The sequence below is a fragment of the Meles meles genome, chromosome 10, assembly GCF_922984935.1.
Source record: "Meles meles chromosome 10, mMelMel3.1 paternal haplotype, whole genome shotgun sequence".
NCBI classification, from domain to species: Eukaryota; Metazoa; Chordata; class Mammalia; order Carnivora; family Mustelidae; genus Meles; species Meles meles.
The window spans coordinates 12,574,079-12,599,828 of record NC_060075.1 but is presented as its reverse complement, the minus strand read 5'-3'; the positions used below and the strand labels follow the sequence as shown (position 1 = coordinate 12,599,828).

Here is a 25,750-nt window from a genome sequence, read left to right as displayed (position 1 = left end):
CTGCTTTCTCAACAAGTAAGCAATTGGAATTTAAGAACATGCTTACCTCATTGCTTATTTGCAGATACCTATGGAAAAGGACTCTATTACCTGGCCAACTTTTCTGCCAGTCAGGTGAGTATGACTGATACCATGAAGGGAAAAAAAGAGTTCTGTTGGCTTAGCTGGATGCCAGATATCATAAGGACATAAAGTACCGCCCAGAATCTCCTCCCTGCTCCTCTTGTTCATTTGCATCCTTTCCTTCCTCTGAAATTCAGATGGAAATTTAGTATGCTCTTGGGAAGTTTTCTGTGATTAAACCTGTTCATATCTTATCAGTAACTTCTTCCAGTTCAGCAAGGCACAGACAGACAGATTGTTTCTATGTTATTTAACCCTTGTTCCTGTGTTGCCCTGGAATGGTCTGCATGTATTGTGACTTCTCTACATGTAGAACAGAAGGTTGCTGATAGCTGAGACTCTTTGTCTTCTTAGAGTTCAGGGCGAATCTAGAGACACTGCAAGTACTTAGCCAGTGCAAAGTTGCATGATGGTTGGAAGCGGAAGAAGCGGGCTGAAGTCACGGTCTGCATTATCCAAGGGCATAAGATGGTGACTTTCATGTTGTCTTACTTCATGTTCTGCATTTGTTTCTAAAAAAAATGTTGAGAAAATTTAAATGGGTTTTGTTCCCCCCCCCCGTTTCTTTTTATCTTTAATTAACAGAATACGATGCAGAGTCATATAATTTTCAACAAATACATCACTGATTCAAACCCTTTGAAACTGGGCTACGTTGAGATCTGGGGAGTGGGCAGTGTTCCCATTTCCAGTGTCAGCATCTCTATGAGCAGCATGGTGATAACGCCCACCTTCAATTATGACCCCGTGACACAGGTTTGTGACCAGTGAAAAGTCCTAATGGTATATTCCAGTCCAGTCCTCAGGTAGTTCCTGCCCACCTCTCAGGGTTTTCTATAGAGCCCTTTAGGAAGCTCTCTGTGTTCAGTGTGCCAACAGTGTACAGCCTGGAGATGAAGGGAAAATTCCTGACTTATCTTTTGGAATTGAGGGTCTGGATCCTTGTTTTGCATATACGTTTTCTTGTCTGCAAATTTATGTAAAACTTGGTCTTTACTCCTTCACCTCACTTCAGAAATGTACTTTCCAAACAGCTTGAACTGCCATATTCCATCAAATATAAGACACCATCAGTTAAAGATGCCCCATAATTACATGTGCCATGAAGAAGGAAAAAAGGATTACAGAGTATGACACAATGCTTTTGTATCATTTAAAATTTATACTTTAAACACATAGAGAGCTTTGCAAGCTTTCCTTAAACACAGATTTTTATCATTTTAATGTTAGAGATAATATAGAGGAAAATATTAGAGAGACACATGAACATTGATAAATCTTCATCAAAGTAATTTAGATGAGGTAGACTCTGAATGTAAAGGAATACTAGAAATGCCTTAACCTGGGGCACCAGGGTGGTTCAGTGGGTTAAGTGTCTGCTCAAGTCATGATCCCAGGGTCCTGGGCGACATATTGGACTCCCTGCTCAGAAAGGAGTCTGCTTCTCTCCCTCCCTCTCCCTTTCCCCCTGCTTGTGCTCTCTTTCTCTCCCTAATAGATAAATAAAATATTTTTTTAAAAAAGAAATGTCTTAACCAGTTAGTATCACAGAATCTTATTATTCAAAATTTTATGTAAATATTATAAATTATTTTATTTACTATTATCTAAAAGAAAAATATGTGGTATGAATGGGTTAAGGAGTTTCTTCTGTGCTATCAGAGGCATTGGTGATACATCATTTCATAAAAATTCTTTCACTAGCATCTGTGGGATTTTCTCCAGACAAAGCAAATGCTTTATACAAGTCTTAATCCAAGTAATTTCCTGATCTTACCATAAGCAAGGTTTCCTATTCTTTCCTAAAATAATGCCTAAGTGGTTTGTAGTCCACCTCTTCATAATACCAATAATAGCTACGAAGTTCAAGCATGCACAGACAATACCAAGTATCATGAATGCCACTTAGCTCACAGTAACTCTAAGACTGTTAACTGCAAAACACATTCTGATTTCATGAATGTTAAAATTGTGGAAAATCTGCACCTTGGGGTCAATGCAGTATGGTGTTTCCAACATCTATCCTCATGGTAAACAGATCTTTCTGGGTGTGCTTGCTTCTTGCTTTTTCCTGGACTGGTTTTCTTTCATAATCCTTCCTGATTAGAAGGCCCGAAACAAAAGTTTTCCTTCAGTTTTGTATTTTTAACTCATTTCCTCATATTTGTGGCTTTCTTGTCAACCAACTTCCCCAACTTTGCCAAGGTCTCATAAAGGAATTTGCCCACTTTTGTTCCTGACTGACTCCTGGACTGTCACACTAGCTACTGACGGCACCCGCAGTGACGCTTTATGGAAAGCATTTACCTAGAAAAAAAGTTGAACTGTTGGACTTTCACTGGGCAGTCACCAAGTCACTCTGGGGGAACAGGAAAAGGAGGAAATCCAAGGAGGGTTCTGAGGAATGGAAATAAAGACATCTCCATTTTTCGGGGCAGTTGTTTTTCTGCAGGGGTTGCAATTGCATAGTTTAGGGCCTGTTGTCTTCTCCCTATTACTGAACAAGTTTGTACTTTAAGGAATCAAGAAATAGCCTCCTCACCTGAAAATGTGAGAGCTGCCTGACAGCTAAGCAATGAATTGTGAAAGTAGCAGAGAGCATGTGGACTGTTGGCTTGTATCTGATTCATTTGAGTGCAGGAAATTTCAATTATCAGATGCCCACTCCTTTTCCTTTGGTTCCCAACAGGTGTTAAGCATTGACGTGACCACCAGAGACATCAGCCTCCATAATTTCATTTCACTGACGTGGAGCACTCTTTGAATTTTTAGAACAAGATCTTAATTACGAACAGCTTTGGAACTGCTTATATTTCATGCTCATAAAATTATTGTGTGTTTTTAATTGGTTCATGCTTAGTATGGGTAAAGCATTTTATTAATTTTGTTAAATATTTTGTCTGTGTCTTAGTCCTGTGGTATAAGCCATAGGGAACCTGTTGATAAACATGATACTGATGGCTCATCATACAATATCTACTGAAGATGAACTGGGTCCATGATGAAGGGGTGTATATGTGTGTGTGTGTGTGTGTGTGTGTGATCAGGGATGGGCTCCACTCTTGCTAAATACACAAGATAAAGCTAAATACACAAGATAAAGGACAGTTCCAGGTCCTGGGGTTGACTAATGCCTCAAGAAAGTATGCAGAAAGAACATCTGCTAGTTGGTTATAGGGAGAGAGGAGCAATAGGCTGAGTGCACGATATGAGAGGAAAGAAAGGAAACACAGGAAAGGTTAGGCAGAAGGATGAGACAAAACAGAAGATGGTGATAAAAAATGATCACGACAGGTAATATGAAAACACAAAAATCTGAGTAATGGTAGCCTCATGGGAAGGGCCAACTCACATGAAAGGGGTGAGGATGAGATTGAAGCAGGCAAAACTGAAGAAAGGAGTTTGAATGTAAAAAATGTAACTAATTTTTGCAGTGATATGCTTTGAAATGTGTAAATCTTGTTTCTTTGCTCTTTGCCTAACATGTATATCTACAGTTGACACAAATGCATGCAACTTAATGCCAGAGAAAAATAAAACAAGCAAATTTACAAATGATTTTGAATTTTTGATATTTTTACCCTGGGTAACCTACCTTTGGGGTTAAGTCTTACTGTTTGGCAAACCCCTGTAAGTTGATCTTGTTGTCTTTGGCATCACAGTTCCTGCAGTCTAACCACTGATGGATTTATGATTATCCACCCTTTCCCTCACTCCTCTTGAATGGGTTTTTCTTAAGATTCAGGTTTATGGAAGCCTTTACTTGGGTCGTGGTAGTTTTATTGATCATAGCAACTGGCAAAATGTCTGGTAAAATGTCAACTGACAAAAGAGAATTTGCATCACGATTGGTTAAAACTTGAGATAGCTAAAATTTGAGATAAAGAAATGATGTATTAGTGTTCAACAGAGATTTTTACTTTTAGTATTCCTTGAATAATGAGTGTATTGGAAACAAGTGTGTATACTTCCCTAAGTATTTTTTTTTCTTTTTTAAACACCAGGAATGCACCCTATTTTAAAGAAACCCTATTATATTAAAATACATTTACATGAATATTTTAAAAATTTAATATAATAACATGAGGCAATTTTTAATGATCACATTACATAACAAGATCTAGTGGTGGGCTTCATAAGGTCATAATTTCAATGTCATGATCAGCATAAACAATATTTCGAGATATCTACTATAGCTTTCATAATGTGATATGAAAATATCTGTGATTCTGTTTTTGAGAGACTCACGTATACTGGTAACACTGCCATGCTCTGCTATCTACATTTATAATCTAAGAAAATGCTAAATCTCAGTTAGAAATTAGTGAACAAAGACGTATTTTCTCCATCAATATTTGCAGATCCCTAAGTTATACTCCTTGGAATTCTGGGGGTCCTAATTCAAGAATTCCCAGGTTAAGGCACATCTTCTTCTCAGACTTCAGTTTAGCAACTGGGTCCCTATGTAGCTGTCACTGTTGTAAGAGTTCCCAAGCGTCCGTCAGCTACCTGTCTTGAATTCATTCAGCCTTTTGGCTTTTAAACAGCCAGTTTCTTATGGACTTGAAGACCGTCAGTATAAGACTGAAAAGATTCTTAGCAGCTCTGAGAAGGGTGTCAGTGAAGGAATTGGGTCTGTGGCTCTCTTAGTGTCTCTTTCTGAGCAGAGCTGTCCTCCAGTGCCTGGACCCACTGGTTGAGCATTTTCTGCTGCTTCCATCTGAATGAAAAGAACTCAGAAGCAATCTTTAGGGTCATGGACTTGGTTAAATCACTTTGTCTCTCTGGGATCATGCCTCCTCATCTGCAAACTTCTAGTGCCAGAGTAAAGCTGTGATATCCTAACTCTGGAAAGGGGCTCTGCATTGCTCTCTAGGAGAGGGAAGAAGGTGGATTGGCAGGGATCTGAGCTCCCCATCATGGCTTCAATCGTTTACTCAGTTACATACTGGAATTCTATTTGAATAAAGAATTTTAAATATAGAGACTGTCTTTTTTCCATTGTATATCCTTTCCTGCTTTGTCAAAGGTTAGTTGACCATAGAGTTGAGGGTCTATTTCTGGGTTCTCTATTGTGTTCCATTGATCTATGTGTCTGTTTGGGTGCCAATACCATACTGTCTTGATGATTACAGCTTTGTAATATAGCTTGAAGTCAGGCATTGTGATGCCACCAGCTTTGGTTTTCTTTTTCAACATTTCCCTGGCCATCCTGAGTCTTTTCTGATCTATAGAAATTTAAGGATTGTTTGTTCCAGCTCTGCAAACAATGTCAATTGTATTTTGATAGGGATTGCATTGAATATGTTGATTGCTCTGGCAACATGGACATTTTAATAATGTTTGCTTTTCCAATCCATGAGCATGGAATTTTTTTCTATCTCTTTAAGTATTCCTCAATTTCTCTCATAAGTGTTCTGTAGTTTCTAGAGTACAGGTCCTTATCTCTTTGGTTAGGTTTATTCCTAGGTATCTTATGGTTTTTGGTGCAATTTTAAATGGGATTGATTCCTTAATTTTTCTTTCTTTAGTCACATTGTTAGTGTACAGAAATGTAACTGATTTCTGTGCATTGATTTTGTATCCTACCACATTGTGAATTGCCTTATGAGTTCTGGCAATTTTGGGGTGGAGTCTTTTGGGTTTTTCACATAAAGAATCATGTTATCTCTGAAGAGTGAGAGTTTGACTTCTTTGGCAATGAGATTGGACCATTCTCTTACACCATACACAAATATAAACTCAAAATGGATGAAAGACCCAAATGTGAGATGGGAAGCCATCAAAATCTTAGAGAAGAACACAGGCAGTAACGTCTTTCACCTCGGCCATAGCAACTTCTTGCAAGACATGTCTCTAAAGGCAAGGAAAACAAAAGCAAAAATGAACTATTGTGACTGCATCAAGATAAAAATCTTCTACACTGCAAGGGAAACAGTCAACAAAGCTAAAAGACAACTAAGGAATAGAAGAAGACATTTACAAATAACATAACAGATAAAAGGCTGGTATCCGAGATCTGTAAAGAACTTATGAAACACCACACTGAAAAAACAAATAATCCAGTCAAGAAATGGGTAGAAAACATGAACAGACACATCTCCAAAGAAGACATGCAGATGGCCAGCAGACACATGAAAAAATGCTCCACATCACTTGTCATTGGGGGAATACAAATGAAAACCACAATGAGATACCACCTTACACCAGTTAGAATGGCTAAAATTAAGACAGGGAAAAACAAGTGTTGGTGGTGATGTGGATAAAGGAAAACCCTCTTACACTCTTGATGGGAATGTAAGGTGATATAACCACTCTGGAAAACAGTATGGAAGTTCCTCAGGAAGTTAAAAATAAAGCTGCCCTATGAAACATCAATTTCACTACTGGGTATTTACCCCAAAGATACAGATGTAGTAAAAAGAAGGGCTCCTGCACCCCAGTGTTCATAGCAGCAATGTCCACAATCGCCAACCTGAGATGTCCTTCAACAGATGAATGGATAAAGAGGATGTGTTTCATATATACAAGGAAGTATTACTCAGCCATCAGAAAGGATGAATACCTTTCAGAAAGGATGATATGGATGGAATTGGAGGGTCTTATGCTAAATGAAAGAAGGCCATCAGAGAAACACAATTACATCATACGATTTCACTCATAGGTAGAATATAAGGAATAACACAGAGAATCATAGGGGAGGGGAGGAAAAACTGGATGTGGAGAAATCAGAGAGGAGGCAAACCATGAGAGACTCTTAACTCTGGGAAACAAACTGAGGGCTGTTGAAAGGGAGGTGAGTGGGGGCATGGGGTAACTGGATGGGCATTAAGAAGGGCACGTGATGTGATGAGCACTGGGTGATATACGCAACTAAAGAATCACTGAAAAAAAAAAAAAAGAATCACTGAACATTACATCAAAAACTAATGATGTACTATATGTTGGTTAATTAAATTTAAATTAAAAAAATAAATAAAAATTTTAAGTATATGTGCTGTATACATATACATATATGCTTAATATATAAAAGTCTATATGACATGCTAAAATTTTTTATTCATGTGGACTATATATCTAATATCTATCATATACATTTCATATAACATATTTGTGTAAAACATTTGAAAATTAGTACACCAAATCAGCAATTCCACAAATACTTTGGTTCCAGCACCTCTTTATACTCTTAAAAATTATTGAGGATTTCAGAGCTTTTGTTCATGAGGTTATATCTATTGATATTTATCATATTAAAAATTAAAGTAGTTAATTATAGACCTAGAATTAATGTTACACTGTATGTTAACAACTGGAATTTAAATAAAAACTTGGGAAAAAAAATAAGAATGTCTACACATGGAGCCATATACTCATCTATTAATAACATTAATTATTATAGGTACTTACAAAGACAAGGTGGTGTTGGCTTTGACAGGTATGGTCCAAGTGTCAGTACCTTTCCCTTCTTGTCATTATAGCAATTTCATTGAGATTTTTGCATCTTGCATTGGAGGATAGTGCTTTGAAAGTTAAGGGTCATGCATATTGTTGGTTTCTGTCTTGATGATTCAACTCTCTGCTTGCTTTGATTGCTTTGTAAGTTTTGCCAAGAGCTAACTTCACGATGCCTTCTTACTAATAAACAATTGGAAGATAATGGGTTGCATGCTTGTTTCTTCTCTTTAAAATGTCTCTTTTTCATTGGTCAACACAATCATGGGACCCAATATCTTCCAGTTGCTAGTTAGTAAGAAGGGATGGCAAAGTTAGCTAATTTATGCACTTCTGGAAACAGATTATAGCTGGGATTGTCAGTTAGTACTGAAATGTGAATGATGTCACAAGTGAGCATGGGATGTGGGGAGCTAAGAGTAAAGTACCACACAAAGAATAGAATGATCTTATGTAGTAACAAATCTCCTTTCTTGATCTTTTGCCAAGATATTGTCCCAGTTTGAAATGAGATCCAAGTACATTTTCCCTCTAACAAAGGCTCTCTTTTACTGGAGCAAAAGACAAGGTGTTTATGTCATTCCCAAAGTTCAAAAAAGTAGAAACCGAGTTTCTGTGTGTATGTGTGTGTATGCTTTCCATACACTAAGGATCTGAAGCAAACATGGACTACTATGGCTACTATATTACTATGGATCTTAGATGCCATTGAAAGATGGCATGCCCTCATATATTGTTATATATAGGGTATATAACTATTACCCTCATATATTGATGGTGGAAATGTAAAATGTTGTCTGTCACCATTTTGGAAAATGCAATTCTTCATAAAGTTAAAGATAGAGTTCCCATATGATCCAGAAATTTCACTCTGAGGTGTGTCCCCAAAAGAATTGAAAATATATACCCACACAAAAACTTGTACCTGCATGTTTATTGCAGCATTGCTCCTATAGCAAAAAAAAAAAAAATAAGTAGAAACAACCCAAATGTACATCAACTGATGAATATATAAACAAAGTGTAATATATTGACGTAATGAATATCATCCAGCTATAAAGAGGAATAAAGCACTGACACCAGAGGGCACTTAATATGTATAACAATATGGCTGAATTTTGAAAACATTATGCCAAGTGGAAGAAGCCAGACACAAATGGCTGTATACTGTATGATTCTATTTATATGAAATGTTCAGAATAGGTAAATCCACAAAGATAGAAAGTAGATTAGTGGTTGCAGGGATTGAGGAGAGGAGAATGGGGAGTGACAATGAATGAGTGATGACTTTCTTTTGGAATGATGAATATGTTCTGGAATTAGTGATGATGTTTGCAAAACTGTAAATATACTAAAAATCACTGAACTGTGTACTTTGCAAGGGTGAATGTCATGGTATATGAGTTATGTTTCAGTACAAAAGTAACACACTTTATCTAGCTTAAGAACAAAAAAGAATTTTGAAAGATTTTCATGACTCATTGAAACTCCAGGAGGCTTTGTAGGCTATATGGCTAGGTACAGCAGCCTGATTACCTTGTAGGAGGTTCCACTGCCACGGCCCTTAGCACTTGTCTGGCAGCTTATACCCCCTATGCTGAGCATAGGATGCCACTAGGTCCCCAGTCCCTGCTGCCTCTGAAACAATGTCTCTTCACCATTCTGGATTCATAGGCACATCTCATTGGCCGAGCACAGACAACCTGCCTCTACCTTGGCTGAAAGGAAGATTGTGAAAGAGAATTTCTCGCCGCTTACTTGGGAGCAGGGGGACAGAATCTCCAAGGTGGAAAGTTCCTTAAATATTAGAAGTTTTTTAAAGGTGCTGAATGGTCAAAGAGCATGACAAATTTCCAGTAGAGATATTTTCTCACTTTAAGATTATATAACATCTACTTTGATGGTGCTTATTTTATTGAGAACATTTGATGGGAATGCTTCTTTAAATTAATATCTGAGGGGCACCTGGGTGGCTCAGTGGGTTAAGCCTCTGCTTTCGGCTCAGGTCATGATCTCAGGGTCCTGGGATCGAACCCCACATCGGGCTCTCTGCTCAGTGGGGAGCCTGCTTCTCTCTCTCTCTTTCTGCCTGCCTCTCTGCCTACTTGTGATCTCTGTCTGTTCTGTCAAATAAATAAATAAAATCTTTAAAAAAATTATAAATTAATATCTGAGTTACTCTAAAGAACTTTGGTGGTTTTATTAAAAAAAAGAAGAAAGTAGAAAATAAAAATAAAAATAAAGCAGGAAGAAGCACAGATGCTGTTTAACTCCTCCACTGACAAAATGAAGAGGAAACCACTGGCAATGTTACCTGTCTAACTCTGTAGCTCACTATATGGCAGATAGCTCAAGCATGTGACCAATTTGACAGAAGGATTACCAGTACTCTTTAACTAACCATGAACCATTTAACCTCATAGAAATTTTTCACAAGAATATATTTAAAATGACACAATGAGAAACCACCTTACACCAGTTAGAATGTGGATTTGGGGAAAGGGAAACCCTCTTACACTGTTGGTAGGAATGCAAGCTGGTATGACCACTCTGGAAAACAGTATGGAGGTTCCTCAAGAAGTTAAAAGTAGAGCTACCTTACAACCCAGGAATTGTACTGCTAGGTATTTATCCAAAGGGTACAAACATAGTGATCTCAAGGGGCACCTGCACCTCAGTGTTCATAGCAGTAATGTCTGTAATAGCCAAAATGTGGAAGGAGATGATATGTCCTTCAACAGATGAATGGATAAAGAAGATGTGGTTCATATATACAAGGAAATATTACTCAGCCATCAGAAAGGGTGAATATCTACCATTTACATTGACATGGATGGATCTGGAGGGTATTGTGCTGAGAGAAATCAGTCAGAGAGACAGTTATCAAATGGTTTCACTCATGTGGAATATAAGGTGGTGGGTAATGGGGAGGGCACGTTTTGCATGGAGCACTGGGTGTTGTGCAAAAAGAATGAATACTGTTACGCTGAAAAAATAAATAAAATGGAAAAAAAAAAAAGAAATAGTGCAGAGGATCATGGGGGAAGGGAGGGAAAAGTAAATGGGAAGAAATCAGAGAGGGAAACAAACCATGAGAGACTCTTGACTCTGGGAAACAAACTGAAGGTTGTGGGAAAGGGAGGTGGGGGGGGTGGGCTAACTGGGTGATGGGCATTAAGGAGGACATGTGATGTGATGAGCACTGGATGTTATATGCAATTAATGAATCATTGAACACTATATCAAAAACTAATGATGTACTATATGTTGGCTAATTGAATTTAAAAAAAGAAAAAGAAAAAAAAAGACTGGGAGACAAAATGAAAAAATGAACAATGTGGGTAAACCAAGCAAGAGCTATTCATTTTTTCATTTACCTATTCAACAAATAGCTACATATTTATGTTGGGCAGAGTGCTAAGCACAGGATCTGCAGGTATGACTGAAGATGGCCAGCTCCCTGAGCTCTTCAGGCTACGTGGACAGACAAGCAAGTATAATGCAGTGTGACAAGCAAAGTAATTGGATATGAACAGGAACACAGAAAAAGCACAACTATTAGAACAAAAGCCCAACTTCCCCTTTATTAACAAATGGAGCTTTCTCTAAGTCATAAGGAAAGCAAAAGCCCTTTATGGTTAGCTGGAAAATGCACTCCTCTCCTCCAATCGCCGTCAAATTTACAGTGCAATAAATCAATCCTGGCAGAAGCTGTCTACACCAGCCTTGTCACCTCTGCTCAGTGTTCCTCAAGAACCAGTGAGGGATAGACACAGCAAATAAAGTGATACGGCTATGAGGTGAGTACTTTTCTCCATGTCTGTGGTGCTTTGAATAAGTAGTGTTCTTTTCTTTTAAATGTCCCTGTCTGCTCTGCTAAATGATCTGGACAACTCAACACTTCTCTTCTGGATATTTTCATTCTTTTCCAGAGACTATGAGGAGTGGAGATGAGATAGTGCCTGGAGTACAGGCTGACTGGACAGGAGAGGTGTGTGTGTGTATTTAACAGATGGGGAGGGTCAAATGCAAGGTGTTCCTCTCTCACTGAGACAAAAAAAAAAAAAAAAAGGAAAGAACAGATAGGATACTTCTGGAAGCTAGCTGAAAGTGACATGGATTGGGGAGTTAGTGAATGCATTTGAGCAGAGAGGGAAATGGTATATGATCACTAAGTTCATTCATAATAACCTGGTTTTAGTTGTTCAAAAATTGTGTTTGATAAAGGAGAGTGGCTCTGAGTAGGGAGGCCTTCTAAGTAGAGACTTTCTACCTTTAATGAATCCCCATCTACCTGCTCTCTGCCAGATTGGCAATAGCTTCTGTGGCAGGAAAATGCCCGGGACTGTCCCCAGAGTCTTCTGAACTTCTTGAGCCCCAGGTGTTAAGTGGGCTCTTCCTGGAAGCTTTGGGAGCTTTGGAAGAAGTAGTTGCTTTGGGTTTGTAGAGGCTGGGAAGGAAAGTCTCCTCGTGGAGAGACACAATGCTTGGAGAAGGGAAGCTGAGTGACGGACGATCTGCTTGCTGTGGTAGTGAGTCATAGACTGTATGCATAAGTAACGAAGTCAGGTACAGCAAGCATATGAGGTTGGTCCCTCAGACTTCTTTCACTGTCTGAAATTCTACCATTGGAGATCCAGCCTCTAGATCCTTAAGCTCTGAAACCTAGGAGACACTGTAGAGAGAATGCAAATACTCAGACTAGTTTAAGAAGCAGAGGCTCAGTGTTTGCCTGTTATACCACTAACCATGGTTAGGCAAAATACCCTAACATTGACATAAAATTGGAATCATAATGCCTGCCTGGTCAACTTTGATGTAGGGGTATCATAGGAATATAATATTATATGTTATATACATCTTATGGGGATTAGAGTAAAACTTAGAATAATTTAGAGGAGAGACGCCTGATAGATTTAGGTTAATAGGAAAAAACAGTTATTATACTCTAACTTCAATTCCAAACCCCAATCCTAACTCCGCCCTCTCTTGGCAAATTATATGTAGATCCTTGCTTCTTACCCCCATTTTAAAATTAAGGTGCCTATTACACATTAATCAAAAGCTTGCCTCAATTGAGAAGTGAAACTACGTGCATATGGAAAAACTTATAGAAATGGTCATGGCAATGGGCCAGGGCTGAGAAGAGTACAAGTACAGGGAAACGCAAAGTTAAAGGAATGTCAAAATGGGGAGAAAAATTCTTTTTTCACATGGATTTATAGATGATTGCTACACAGTTGTTGGTTTGGTATGGCTGGAACATAGGGGAGAGAAGAGGCAGGCCATGCAGGCATAGGAGATGTCACAAAGACCTTTGATTACAAAGCTAAAGAGTTTGTATTTTATTTGGAGAACCACTGAGGACCTGAATATAGGAAGACCAAATAACCCTGTTTTTTGCAGTAAAAAGATTAATCCATCCTCTAATTAGAAGCAAGAAGCCAGCGAGGAAGCTGTGGTCACAGTCCAAGCCAAAAATAATGGCCTGACTAAAGCATTTCCAGTAGGGATGGAGAGGAAGAAACAGATCTGAAAGATATTGAAGAAGAAGTCTGACTGAACTAGTGACTGGCTGTGAGAATTGCCAAAAAGAGAGAAGTCAAAAAAGTTATACAGATTTTTTTAACGAAGTTATGATTCTGTTTCTCAATATACTAATTATTGAGGAGAGGCCAATTGGACAGAATTGGTGGAAGTTAGGACTGGCGTGCGGGGAGCCGAGAACACATGTTCAAATGTGTTGAATTTGGTTAAGTGTTTTGGACATCCAGGTGAGATATCTAATAGGCAGTTGCACATATAAATCCGAATCTCTGGGCTAGAATACAGATTGCACTGCCCTTAGGTGTTACATGAAATCATATGAGTGGTGGAGCTTGCTAAATGACAGAGGATGGTGGACTCTGTTGAAAATACAGGGAATATCAATATCTTAATGAAATAGGGGACTAAAAGAAAACTGAAGAGAAGCCAGAAAAGTAGGTGAAAACCAAGATTAAATGACAAGGAATCCAAACATGGAGAAATTTTAAGAAGAAGGAGTGGTTGATAATGCTAGGTGATTAAGAGAGTGCCCATTGTATTCAGCAGCTAAATCACTGGTGACCTTTAGGGGAATTTCAGTGGCATGCTAGAAACAGAAGCCATGCCAGTAATATACAAGGAAGGTAATGCAGACAGTGTGCCATTATCTTTTTGGAAAGTTAGCTATAAGAGGAAAAAGAAAGTTGTAATGGTACCTAGAGAAAGACACAGAATAATCTCCAGAATTTAGGGCAACTCGGGATATACTTTTGAGGGGAAAGAGCATATTCAGAGGAAGAGGTTGATAATGCAAGGAAGAGGAAGGATAATTGGTGGAACAAGATTTTTGAGAAATTCTAAGTGTATGAGATCTATAGAATAGATAAAAGGGTTATCCTTAGCAAGAGCAGAGAAAACTCTTCAATTGAGAAGAGGGGAAAAAATAAGTTTACTTAAATACAGATAATTTTTATAGAAAAGCTTGGGTTGAGAAGCAGGGAGATGAAATAGTTTCTTCAAAATAGTTGTTTTGTTTGTGACGTTGGAGATGATATTGGTTGAGAGTAACAGTGTAGATAACAAAGGCTGGGGCTTGAAAACAAGGATCAATGTTTGGAATTTCTCCTGTGAAAAATGAGAGAAGATGGCAAGAGTGTCCATAGGCTTGAAGGCCCAGTATATTTGTCAGATTATGAACCCAGTGGCATCCCCGTTGGGCTGATTGCATAAACCAGGAAAGCAGAAGTTTGGATCACCGGTTTCATTGTATAGATTCAATTAGTAGATGAGGGAGCAAGGAAGATGAGAGAAATAACAGCTATTGGGACTATGTCAGAGAAGGGTAAGAGCCAGGAGGCTAGGAGGGACTAAGAGATTAAGAGAGAGTGGAACAGAAAAGAAGCCTCAATGATATCAAAGAATAAACAGTGCAATAACAGGATAAAAGGGGATGGGCTTCTGTCTAGTAAATAGGAAGTAGAGGCTAAGAGTGAGTTCAGAAATGGAACAATGCTGGAGAGTGATGCATTCCAGGGCATAGCCAATGTACAGTCAAGGTGGGAGGAGTGCTGAAGATGGTGGAAAGTCAGTCAAGGAATGACATGGTGAGGGCCATCATGGGGTTGCGAGACATATGTAAAATGTGAGATTTTCTATAATTAGAGCAGAGTACCTTCAAAATCTTACTTCTGGAGATGAAGAAATGAACACCCAGATAGTTAAAATGCCCACCAGTTGGTATGCAAGTCAGGGTAAGAATCAAAACATTCTTTGGTTCTCAGTTCATTACACACTCCAATACACCAGACATTTTAAAACTTGGGTCTGTATGCATGATTGGCAAGGCTATGGTGAGCCATCAAATTTATATGGGTTTGTGTGCTGTGACCATGCAAGCAAGCATTGTGTTGGAGATCAGGATTAGGTTCAGTCTTAACAGAATTAATCACTTCTAAATAATTAAACATCTTGCCATCATGGCATGGGAATTGAAATAAAAAGACCAGGATTCTGGTTTTGTTACTTTTTCTTTCCCTGAGTGTACCCTCCACTCTACTGCCCCAGGTGGGTGTGAGGATCAAAGTGGTGTCTAAAAGGGCTTTGTGAGGCACCTCAACCCCTCATCTCTCTCCTGTACTCCGTTCTTTATGTCTGACATATTCTTTCCTTAGACAATACTCAATTCCTCTGCAGACAAAAAAGGCAAGGGTTCTAGAGGTGATGTATGCACAGACTAGAGTGAATTGTAAATACTGTGATGAGTAGAAACAAATATTCTCTGGATTATGTACGGAGAAATGCTTGTAATTAAGTCATCTTGCAAATGACTTCACATTCTAATCATGATGCCTCTCCTTTTGGATTGATGGAACTTTGTGGTTTGCTTAAATTCCATTATCTGTGTCTATCTAGATGGCAAGGAAACTCACTATATTGGAAGTCCTTCTGATCATCTTCTTCCTAACTGTGCTGGCCTTAGATATCTTCTTGATGTTTTTTGTGTTTGAGAAAACTAAAGGTAAGGAGGATGCTTGTGGCTTTGGGGTTGGAAGGATTATATTCCTTCACTCTTCAGCATGGCACCATGTTGTATCATTCAAAATCCACATCCACAACCAGTATCAGTCAATCTTCAAAAGACAAGTTTTCTTTTTCTACAACAAAATCTTGAATGCCAATAACATTCAGGATCTCCCAAGTCCCATTTGATGAAATTTTAACAAGATGCAAAATTAGGCTTGTCAGATGTCTGTCCTTCAATCCAGTCATAAAGTAGTAGAGCCTTCAAGTAGAAAGAACAGTTGAGGTAACAGTGCCCAAAACATTATCGAAAAGGAAATCAGGTTGCAGCAAGTTGATTAACTTGGCTTAAATATATCAATTATAATCAGCCTCCAGCCCATATTCTGATTGAAATAGCTATGATTTCTTCATCAATACCTTTGAAACTGTTCTCTCTCACACACAGGAGCATCAAGAGAATGCTTTCTCCTCCGTGCACATGACACTCTAAATAATAAAATAATAGTGTGTAATATAAGAATCTAACCCTAATTAAAACAGTATTTTTGGTTTATTTTGCTTGCTAAAGCTCACATTATACATGTAGATTAAGTGTATATTGAAAAGAAATTGTGCTGATAGCAGAACCCTACCTACTCAATCTCTCTTCACTATTATCCACAGTGAACATTAGGGTGCTTTCTAGGAACAATTATGTCTTTGAAAGAGGATTTGAAAAACATTGATATAAGCTATTTTTAGACTATTACTATTTTTTCCCTATTAAATTTTGTTTGGGTAACAAGTCCCATGACATTACTATCTAATGTACATGAATAAGTAGTTTCTTTTAGTTAACATAAAACTAGATCTTCATGCCTCCATTTATCTGAAACCGCAGTCTCATTCATGCAGAATAGTCAACTCTCACCTGTTCTATATATTGGGCTTCTTTCAAGATGTTTTTTGAAGATATGCTTCCGTGAGTTAAAAAGGAGCTTTCTTTCTTAATTTTTTTTTAAATTTTGGTAAGAACACTTAACATGAAGTCTACACATGAAGAATCTTAATAGATTCTCAAGTGTACATATGAGTACAATTACTCATAGGCACGATGTTGTACATCAGATCTGTAGAACTTATTCATCTTGCATAACTAAAACCTGATACATGTTGGTTAGCAACACCCCATCTTCCCCTATCCCCCCCTTGCCCTGGCAACTATCATTCTAGTATTTGCATGTGTGAATTGCCTATTTTAAATACCGAATATACATGGAATCATGCATCCTCTGTCCTTCTGTCACCAGCTTATTTCACTTAGCATAATGTCCTCCAGGTTCACCCATGTTGTTGGAAATGACCAGGTTTCCTTCCTTATTTTACAGCTGAATAATATTCTGTTACATGTACACATACCACATTTTCTTTATCCATTCATTGGTTGATGGGTGCCTGGGTCCTTTTCACATCTTCTTATTTGTGAATAGCACAGCAATCAACATGAGAATGCTAGTATCTCTTTGAGGTTTTGACTTAAATTCTTTGAATTCTTTGAATAAATATCCAGCAGTGAGATTGTGGGATCATATGATGGTTCTATTTTTAATTTTTTGAGGAACCTCTATACTGTTTTCCATAGTGGCTGCACCAATTTGCATCATTCCCACCACTGGCATACAAAGGTTCCAATTGTTCCACATTCTCACCAAAACTTACTTTTTTTTTTTTAAATATATTAGCCATCCTGAGATATGAGGTGATATCTAGTTGTGGTTTTGATTTAAGTTTCCCTGATGATTATTGATATTGAGCATCTTTCCTGTTAGCCATTTGTGTGTGTCTAGAGAAATGCTTATGGAAGTCTTTTGCCCATTTTTTAATCAGATCCTTTTTATTTGTTTTTACTATTGTGTTGTATGCATTCCTTATGTATTTTAGAATTTTGCCCATTTTCAGATAGATGGTTTGCAAATATTTTCTCCCATCCTTTATGTTACCTTTTCATTCTGTTGGTGGTTTCCTTTGTTGTATAGATTTTATTTATTTATTTGACAGAGAGAGAGAAAGAGAAAGCACAAGCAGGGGGAGCGGCAGGCAGAGGGAGAAGTAGCTCCCTACAGAGCAAGGAGACCTATGTGGGAATCAATCCCAGGACCCCAGGATCCTGACCTGAGCTGAAGGCAGACACTTAACTGTCTGAGTCACACAGGTGTCCCAAGGAGTTTCACAGTTTCAAGAGTCTTATGTTTAGATCTTTAACCCAATTTTAAAATAAATTTTTATTTACATATATATACAAACAAGTATAGAGCCATAAATGTAGGAGAGTTGTTTTGAGGTCTTTTTTGAACAGAAACAAAGGTACTAAAGGGTACCTATTATGCCCGCAGTTAACTGTTGACTCAAGCTTCAAATGAATTATGGGTGTTGACTGGCTTATGGAGCCTATTAAACTAGATCCTACTTCTGATGTACGTTGGAGGGTGGCAGGGGTGGGGATGGGGATGTCACAAAGGTGACAAAAGCTAAAGTAAACATAGCAATGTTGAGTGAAGGTCTTTGTTCCTAACAATAACATCTTCCCAGTTTACCTCACAGATAGCTGAAAATGAGTGGGGAAAATAGCAAAAAAGTAAATGTATGGGACAACAGGATATCCACATGTAAAAAAATAATGCTGGATCCCTACCCGACATCACACATGATAGTTAGCTCAAAATGGATCAAAACTTGAAATGTAAGAGCCAAACCTATAAAATTCTAAGAAGAAAACATAGTTATAGATATTTTTACCTTGGGCTAGGCAACAGTGTCTTAGATATAACACCCAAACCATAATAACCAATGAAAAGATAGGCAAATTTTACTTTTAAAAAAAGTTGTGCTTTAAAGGACACTGTCAAAGAAGTGAAAAGACAGCCTACTGGATGGGAAAACATATTTGCAAGGAACATATCTGATTCTTGTATCCAGAATATATAAAGAAATCTTCCAATTCAAAACAAAATAGAAAAATAATCTAGTTTTTTTAAAGTGAGCTAAGGATTTGAACAGACATTTCTTTGTGGAAGATCTATAAATGGCCAATATGTCATGAAAAGATGTTCAGTATCAGTTTTGGGGAAATGCAAGTCAAAATCAAATACTCTTCACACCCATTAAAATGTCTATAATGAAGAAGACAGACAATGACCATTGTTGAAGATGTGGAGCAATTGGAACCCTCACGCACGGCTAGTGGAGATGTAAAATTGGGCAGTCCCTTTGGGAACAAGTCTGGCAGTTCCTCAAAAACTTAAAGATAGAGTTAACCACATTACTTAGCAATTCTATTTCCAGATCTATAATCAAGAGAATTCCAAACATCTGTTCATGCAAAAACCTGTATGGGAATGTTCATTGTAGGATTCTGTGCAATAGTCAAGAAGTGGAAATAATGCAAATGTACATCAGCTTTGGAACGGATTTTTGTAAAGGGTTATATATCCATACTGTGGGTATGATTCACCCCTAAAAAGGAATGAAGTATTTATTACATGCTGCACCATGGGTGAGCCTTGAGAATAGTTATGCCAAGTGAGAGAAGCCAGACACCAAAGACCACATACTTTACAATTCCATTTATATGAAATACTCAGAATAGGCAAATCCACGGGGACAGAAAGCAGATTAGTATTTGCCAGAGACTGGGAGAAGAGGGGGGCAGGGAGTGACCACTCATGGGTACATCCTTTCTTTTCGGGGTGATGACAATGTCCTGGAATTAGATAATGGTGCTTGGTTGCACAACTTTGTGAAATACTGAAAGCCATTCAACTGTACACTTTAAGAAGGTGAAAATTATATGGCATGTGAATGATATCTCAATAAAAACCAACAGAACAAAAGGCAAATGTGTTCAGCACTTGTATGCACATGTAGATGCCGGCCACTAGTAATGACTGACTGGAGAATTGGCTGAAAGTCTATAACTTTCCTCGCGTCCTTCCTGGTATTGTGATTGCACTATAAACGTTCAACTTTTTCCTTTAATTCCTATGCAGAGGCTGCATTTGTTCCAGAATGCCCAGAGATCCCTGAGTCAGAGAGGATAGACTGTGCTCCAGGCCAGGTGGTGACAGAGGTCAGAGAAGTGGGCTCCCTGCTGTTGGTCGGCTGGGTTTTATTTCAAAGAAATGAATATATGAAGTAGGACAAGGGTGGTGGTGGAGGGGATTGTGGGCCTCTGATTTGTTTGGAGTCATTTCTTCCTTTCCTTATTAAAATAAACAGCAACACTGTGGAAGCAGGGGAAGCAGGATGGGTAAATGGAAGGGGAGGAGGAGGAACTAAGCAAGTGTTGGCTCATGGGGTCTCAAGTCTGAAGTGGGGGGGGGGGGGATTCCCAGCATTACTAAATGTGTTATAAGTGTGATCCCAAGGCTAGCCATGGGAATGTGAAATGTCTGTGGGCTAGACCATGTATTCCTTGAGAACAGAGGCCATCAAGCACATTTGGATGACTGAGTCAGAACAAATCAGAACTCCTGTGATTTGTTACAAGAGCCTTCTAAAATGGTGTTAAACAGATCACTAAATTTTATTCCTGGCACCAATCTTACCCTCTATGTTAACTAACTAGAATTTAAATAAAAACTTGAAAAACAAACAAACAAACAAACAAACAAAAAACCCCCCAAGAAACCAAAAATAAAATCGTGTATTGGCAACAGATCCCCCAAAGAATGTGCGCTAAAAAATGTGGATTTTCTCCCTGAGTAGCTACCATGAGGATATCAACTATTTGAACCCAGCTTAATTATGACTTTTGACTTTATCAGAAAGAAGAGATATATTTAGATTTTATTCCTTTCCCCCATAGTCTACATTCTATATCCCATAATATCTTATTGGGATATTAATTAGGACTGCATTGAACTTTAGAGTAAATTTAAGAAATACTGCTATCTCAATAATTTTTAAAGTTCCCATTCTAAAAACATAGGCAGTATCCCTATTTCAACTCTTTTTTATGTGTGTATATTTCTCACTGGGTTTTGTGTTTAATGTTTATCTTTATGCAAGTGTAATATGCATTTTATTACATATACATTATGAGGGTTTTTTTTCCCCTAGATCTTTCATATACTTAGTTTCTATTGTAGATACAATCCATTATATTTTCTAACTGGTGCTTTTTAAATTACTCATTATTCTATATTTATTTATTTTATTTTATATTTATATATTTATGTTATATTACATCATAACATATTAATTATATAATTGGCCAGCTGAAATTTCCTATCATTTCTAAATAGTTTCCGTAGTTCTTCTTGAGTTATTAAGTTCAGTTATATTCTAGGAAAATAATGATACATAAGAATGTGTGGTGCATAAACAATAAATGTTGGAACACTGAAAAAATAAAATTAAATTAAAAAAAAAACAGCGGCAACTGGAAAAAAAAAGAATGGAATTTCCAGTTTATCTTTCAGTGATATTGCAAAATAGTTTTCCATGTTTATCCTTCAGTGATATTGCAAAATAGTTTTCGAAAGTGTTTGCACCAATTCACACTCCCTGTAGCAGTATATAAGAGCAATTACTCTGCATCCTAACCTACTCTTGGTGTTTTCTCCTTTTTGTTTGTTTGTTCTAATGTAATTTTAACTTAAAAATTTTCATATTGAGGTATACTTGACACTATGTTATTTTAGTTTCAGGTGTACAGCTGGTGATTCAACATTTCCATACATTATATAATGCTCACCATGATAAGTATAGTTACCATCTGTTACCGTCAACATTATCACAATATCATTGACTATATTCCCTATGCTGTGTACATCCCACATGACTAAAGAAGTTAAACAGCTTTTCACATTACTTCTTGGCTACATGAATAATCATATTTGTGAAGTGTCTTTTAATTTTTTAACCAGTTTTTTTTTTTTTCTGTTGGGCTGCTCATATTTTTCTTATTGCTTTGTGGTAATCATTTATATATTCTGGTTACAAATCTTTTATCAGATATATATATATTTTTTAAGTATCTTCTCTTACTCTGTGATTTGACTTTTAATCCAATGATGACTTTTGATGAAAAGTAGTTATTAATTTTAATAAAATCATTTAAAGTGTTTTAATATGCATTTTGTATTCTATTTAAAAATCTTGCCTACTTCAAAGTTAGAAAAATAGATCCCTATATATTCCTGTAAAAACATTGTTTTATTTTTCAAATCTAGATTTTTAATCAAGCTAGAATTGATTTTTGTGTATGGTATCAGGTAGAAGTCCAGGACATTTCTTTTCTTGAATCTTTAATGGATCCATCACCTCTTATTGAAACGACTATCTTTTCTCTTCTGCATTGTAGTGGCACCTTTATTGTAAATTATATGTCTCCTTGAGGATCTATTTCTGGAATATCTATTTTGTTTCATTATTAGTCTACTCTTTTGCCAATACCACACTGCCTTAATTAGTATAGCTTCATTAACGGTCATCATATGTGGTTGTGTAAGTCCTCCATATCATTCTTATTTTTCTTCAAGATTGCCTAACCTATTCTTAATGCTTTAGATTCCTTCCTTCCTTTTTCTTCCTTCCTCTTTGTTTCTTCCTTCCTTTCTTTCTTTCTTTCGTTCTTCCTCCTTTTCTTTCTTTTTTAAGATATTACTCTTTTATTTGAGAGAGAGAGAGAGAGAGAGAGAGCATGAGCAGGGGAGTGTGACGGAAGGAGAAGGAGAAGCAGATTCCCTGCTCAGCAGGGAGCTTGATGCAGGGGCTAGCTCCCAGGGCCCTGGGATCATGACCTGAGCTGAAGGGAGACGCTTAACAGACTGAGCCACCCAGGTGCCCTGATGCTTTTGATTTCTAAAAACATTTTAGAATCACTTAGTTTCTTCAAAAAAGTCTATCAGAAATTTTATTCTTTTCACATAAAATGTACACATAATTTTGCGACCATTGCCATATTTACTGGAGTGAATATTCTAATCCATGACCATGCTATATTTCTTTATTTATTGAGACTTTTAATTTTGAAGATTTTGGTGTAGAGATCTAAAGTTTTTTCCAATTTTTTTCTGACTATTTGCTATTTGATTTTATTTAAATATTTTTGAATTTTAATTTTCTGTTTAAGTTGTTATTGGCATAGTGATTTAAAATTTAAATTTTAAATTTAATTTAAAATTAAGAGATTTAAAATTGGTTTTTTGGGGGTGCCTGGGTGGCTCAGTGGGTTAAGCCCCTGCTTTCAGCTCAGGTCATGATCTCAAGGTCCTGGGATCGAGCCCCACGTCGCGCTCTCTGCTTGGCGGGGAGCCTGCATCCCCCTCTCTCTCTGCCTGCCTCTCTGCCTACTTGTGATCTCTCTGTCAAATAAGTAAATAAAAATCTTTAAAAAAAAATAAAATTGGTTTTTTGAATATTGATCTTGGAACCAGAAATAATCTTAAATTTCCTTATTAATTACCCTAGCTTGTTTAATAGGAACTTTTGGATTTTCTTAGACAATAATGATACCTGCAACTAATGACCATTTAAATTTTTCCCAATATACATTTTTTTCTTTGTCTTGTAACACTAAGGATCAATTTTCTTCTAATTTTTTAATATTGTTTGAGATATTTTATCTAAAAGACAATATACAAATATAATAAGTTTCAGAGAATGGAACTTTCTGGAGATTGATTTTTACCAAACATAAGAAATAACGTTGCAGTAAAATATTAACTATGAAGGTGAAATTTTGGGATTTTCGAAGAAATTCACTACACATCATTCACAGATCTCTCAGAGGCACTACTGAAAAAAATCCTTATATCAACTGGAAGCTTGGTTATATAATTTCTAACCAATTCTCAAGTTCTACTAGTTAATAATTTGAGTGGAAAATAGCATAAAAGTCTATTTAAAAGATAACTGGAGAGTAATCTTTGGAAAGATGGTGTTAGGGGAAAAATAGAGATAGGGAGACTTGTCATGAATCAACCACTGTCATCCAGGCAGCCGTTTATGAGGGTCTGTGTTCCTGTGTGGTGGCAGTGGAAATGGACAAGAATAAGGAGATGTAGCAACATCAAAAGTCTGACCTTCCGTGTCTGCAACACTGGGGATGGCTTAAAATTAAAGCAGGGATGTTATGGCAGACTGCGTTAAAAAATACCATATTTACCAGAATGTGTTAGATTTCTTATCTTGCTGCTTTCTGTAGAGGTCTACAGACTGGAAGAATTTATGGCAGTGAAACTAACCTTTTGGACTTTACCAACCTCAGTTTCAGAGGTCACAGAGCCACTGAGTATCTGCTTCAGAATGAGGAATATCAGTTATCCAGAAACTGCAAACTCTTTCTCCTCTGAGCCCCTGGAGCATTTTTTGTTGTTCTTATCTGGAGAGGATGAGGCAGGAATATCAGCTGTATCATGCAGAATTAATAAGTACATTTAAGAATATTTTATGGTTATAATGTGATTGCTTTATTTATAATAGACATGATTGATTTAAGTTATATTCGTCTTGCCATTTTTCAAAGCAATTGCATCAGATGTTAGCATCTGAAATACTTGGCGGTATTATACTTTTCCAAATGAGTAGTGTTGCGACATATTCTTTTGTGTTTTTTATCACAAAATTTATGCTGGAAAAATTCCTTTAATGAAAAAGATTGAGACATTATACTTAATGTACAGAGTAAAGTGGGAAGGTCTTTCCTTATTCATAATGCTTTCTCCCTACCTCCAAATCCCCTCCCCAGAGTCAACTCAATAGCTTGTTGTGTATCCTTCTCTTGATTTTTCTAGGTTTTTACATATATGCATATATTAGGCACATATATTAATATATTTTTGTTTTGTTTTAATAAAAATTATACTATGTATTATTTTATAATTTGCTTTTTAAACTTAGGACCCTTGAATTTACCACATTATTTTATTTTAAAAATAGTTTGCTTCTGGGGCACCTGGGTGGCTCAGTTGGTTAAGCGTTCAACTCTTGACTTTGGCTCAGGTCCTGATCTCAGGGTCATGAGATGGAGTCCCATGTCAGCCATGCAGAGTGCAGAGTCGGCTTGCGATTCTTTCTGTCTCCCCTCTCCCCACCAATACACACACATGCATGCTCTCTCTCTCTCAAAATAAATAAATTGAAAAATTTTTAAAAAAAGTTTGCTTCTGTTGAGATGATCATATGATTTTCTTTGGTCAATGTTGTGAATTATGTTAAAATATTTCTTAATTTTGAACCATTTAAGTTTTATACTTGATAACCCTTACTTGGCTATTATGCATGAATTCTTTTAATACACTAATGAATTCAAATTGTTAATTTGAATTTAACGTTTATTTAATGTTTATAAAAAAGGGCGCCTGGGTGGTTCAGTGGTTTAAGCTGCTGCCTTTGGCTCGGGTCATGATCTCAGGGTCCTGGGATCGAGTCCCGCATCGGGCTCTCTGCTTGGCAGAGAGCCTGCTTCCCTCTCACTCTCTCTGCCTGCCTCTCTGCCTACTTGTGATCTCTCTCTGTCAAATAAATAAATAAAATCTTTTAAAAAAATCTATGTTTTTTAAGTGAAATTGGCTTATATATTTTTGATAATTTTGACTTTTCCCTGTCTAGTTGGTTGCCAGAATTATTAAAGTTTAATAAAATGAATCAAGAAACTTTCCATCCTTTTCCTATGTTCTGAAAAATATATATAATATGAGAATAGTCTATTCCCCAAATCATCTCAGCAAAGTATCATTTTTTTTTAAGGGAAGCGTCTTCAGTTACAGTTTCATGGCAACTGGTCATTTCAGTTGATTATTTGATATTTTACTATTTAAAGATTCACATTATAGTTTCACATTCATTGGCAAATATTTTTACAGTTTTCTTACAATCCTTAGTTATGTTAAAAATCCTATATATCTGGGGCACTTGGCTGGCTCAGTTGGTTGAGTCTCAGACTCTAGATTTTGACTCAGGTCATGATCTCAGGATCATGAGATGGAGCCCTACATGCTCAGCATGGAGCCTAAATGAGATTCTCTCTCTCCCTCTCCTGCTGTCCCATTCATGCACTGCATTCTCCCTCTCCCTCTCTCTCTCTCTTTCTCAAAAAAAAAAAATTCTATATATCTGTTTTCATTCACCATTTTTGTTT

At 37.1% G+C, this 25,750-nt stretch overlaps 2 protein-coding genes across 9 annotated transcripts in view; both read left to right on the top strand.

The window, feature by feature from the left end:
• LOC123951450 (maltase-glucoamylase, intestinal) overlaps positions 1-11,585 on the top strand; it is a 97,439-nt gene extending 85,854 nt beyond the window's left edge. For 3 of the 4 annotated variants that reach the window (XM_046020173.1, XM_046020174.1, XM_046020172.1), the window contains 3 exons: positions 65-114; positions 709-879; positions 2,813-3,681. In XM_046020173.1, coding sequence (XP_045876129.1) covers positions 65-114; positions 709-879; positions 2,813-2,887 — 296 coding nt within the window. In that variant the 3' untranslated portion in view covers positions 2,888-3,681. Of the gene's footprint in view, positions 1-64; positions 115-708; positions 880-2,812; positions 3,682-11,569 lie in introns of those variants that run through there. The other variant, XM_046020171.1, reaches the window with a different exon arrangement.
• Positions 11,307-25,750, top strand: part of MGAM2 (maltase-glucoamylase 2 (putative)) — a 93,050-nt gene continuing 78,606 nt past the window's right edge. For 4 of the 5 annotated variants that reach the window (XM_046020169.1, XM_046020167.1, XM_046020166.1 and 1 more), the window contains exons 1-3: positions 11,307-11,378; positions 15,517-15,622; positions 19,653-19,732. In XM_046020169.1, the coding sequence (XP_045876125.1) occupies positions 15,517-15,622; positions 19,653-19,732 (186 nt within the window). In that variant the 5' untranslated portion in view covers positions 11,307-11,378. Of the gene's footprint in view, positions 11,379-11,520; positions 11,570-15,516; positions 15,623-19,652; positions 19,733-25,750 lie in introns of those variants that run through there. The other variant, XM_046020165.1, reaches the window with a different exon arrangement.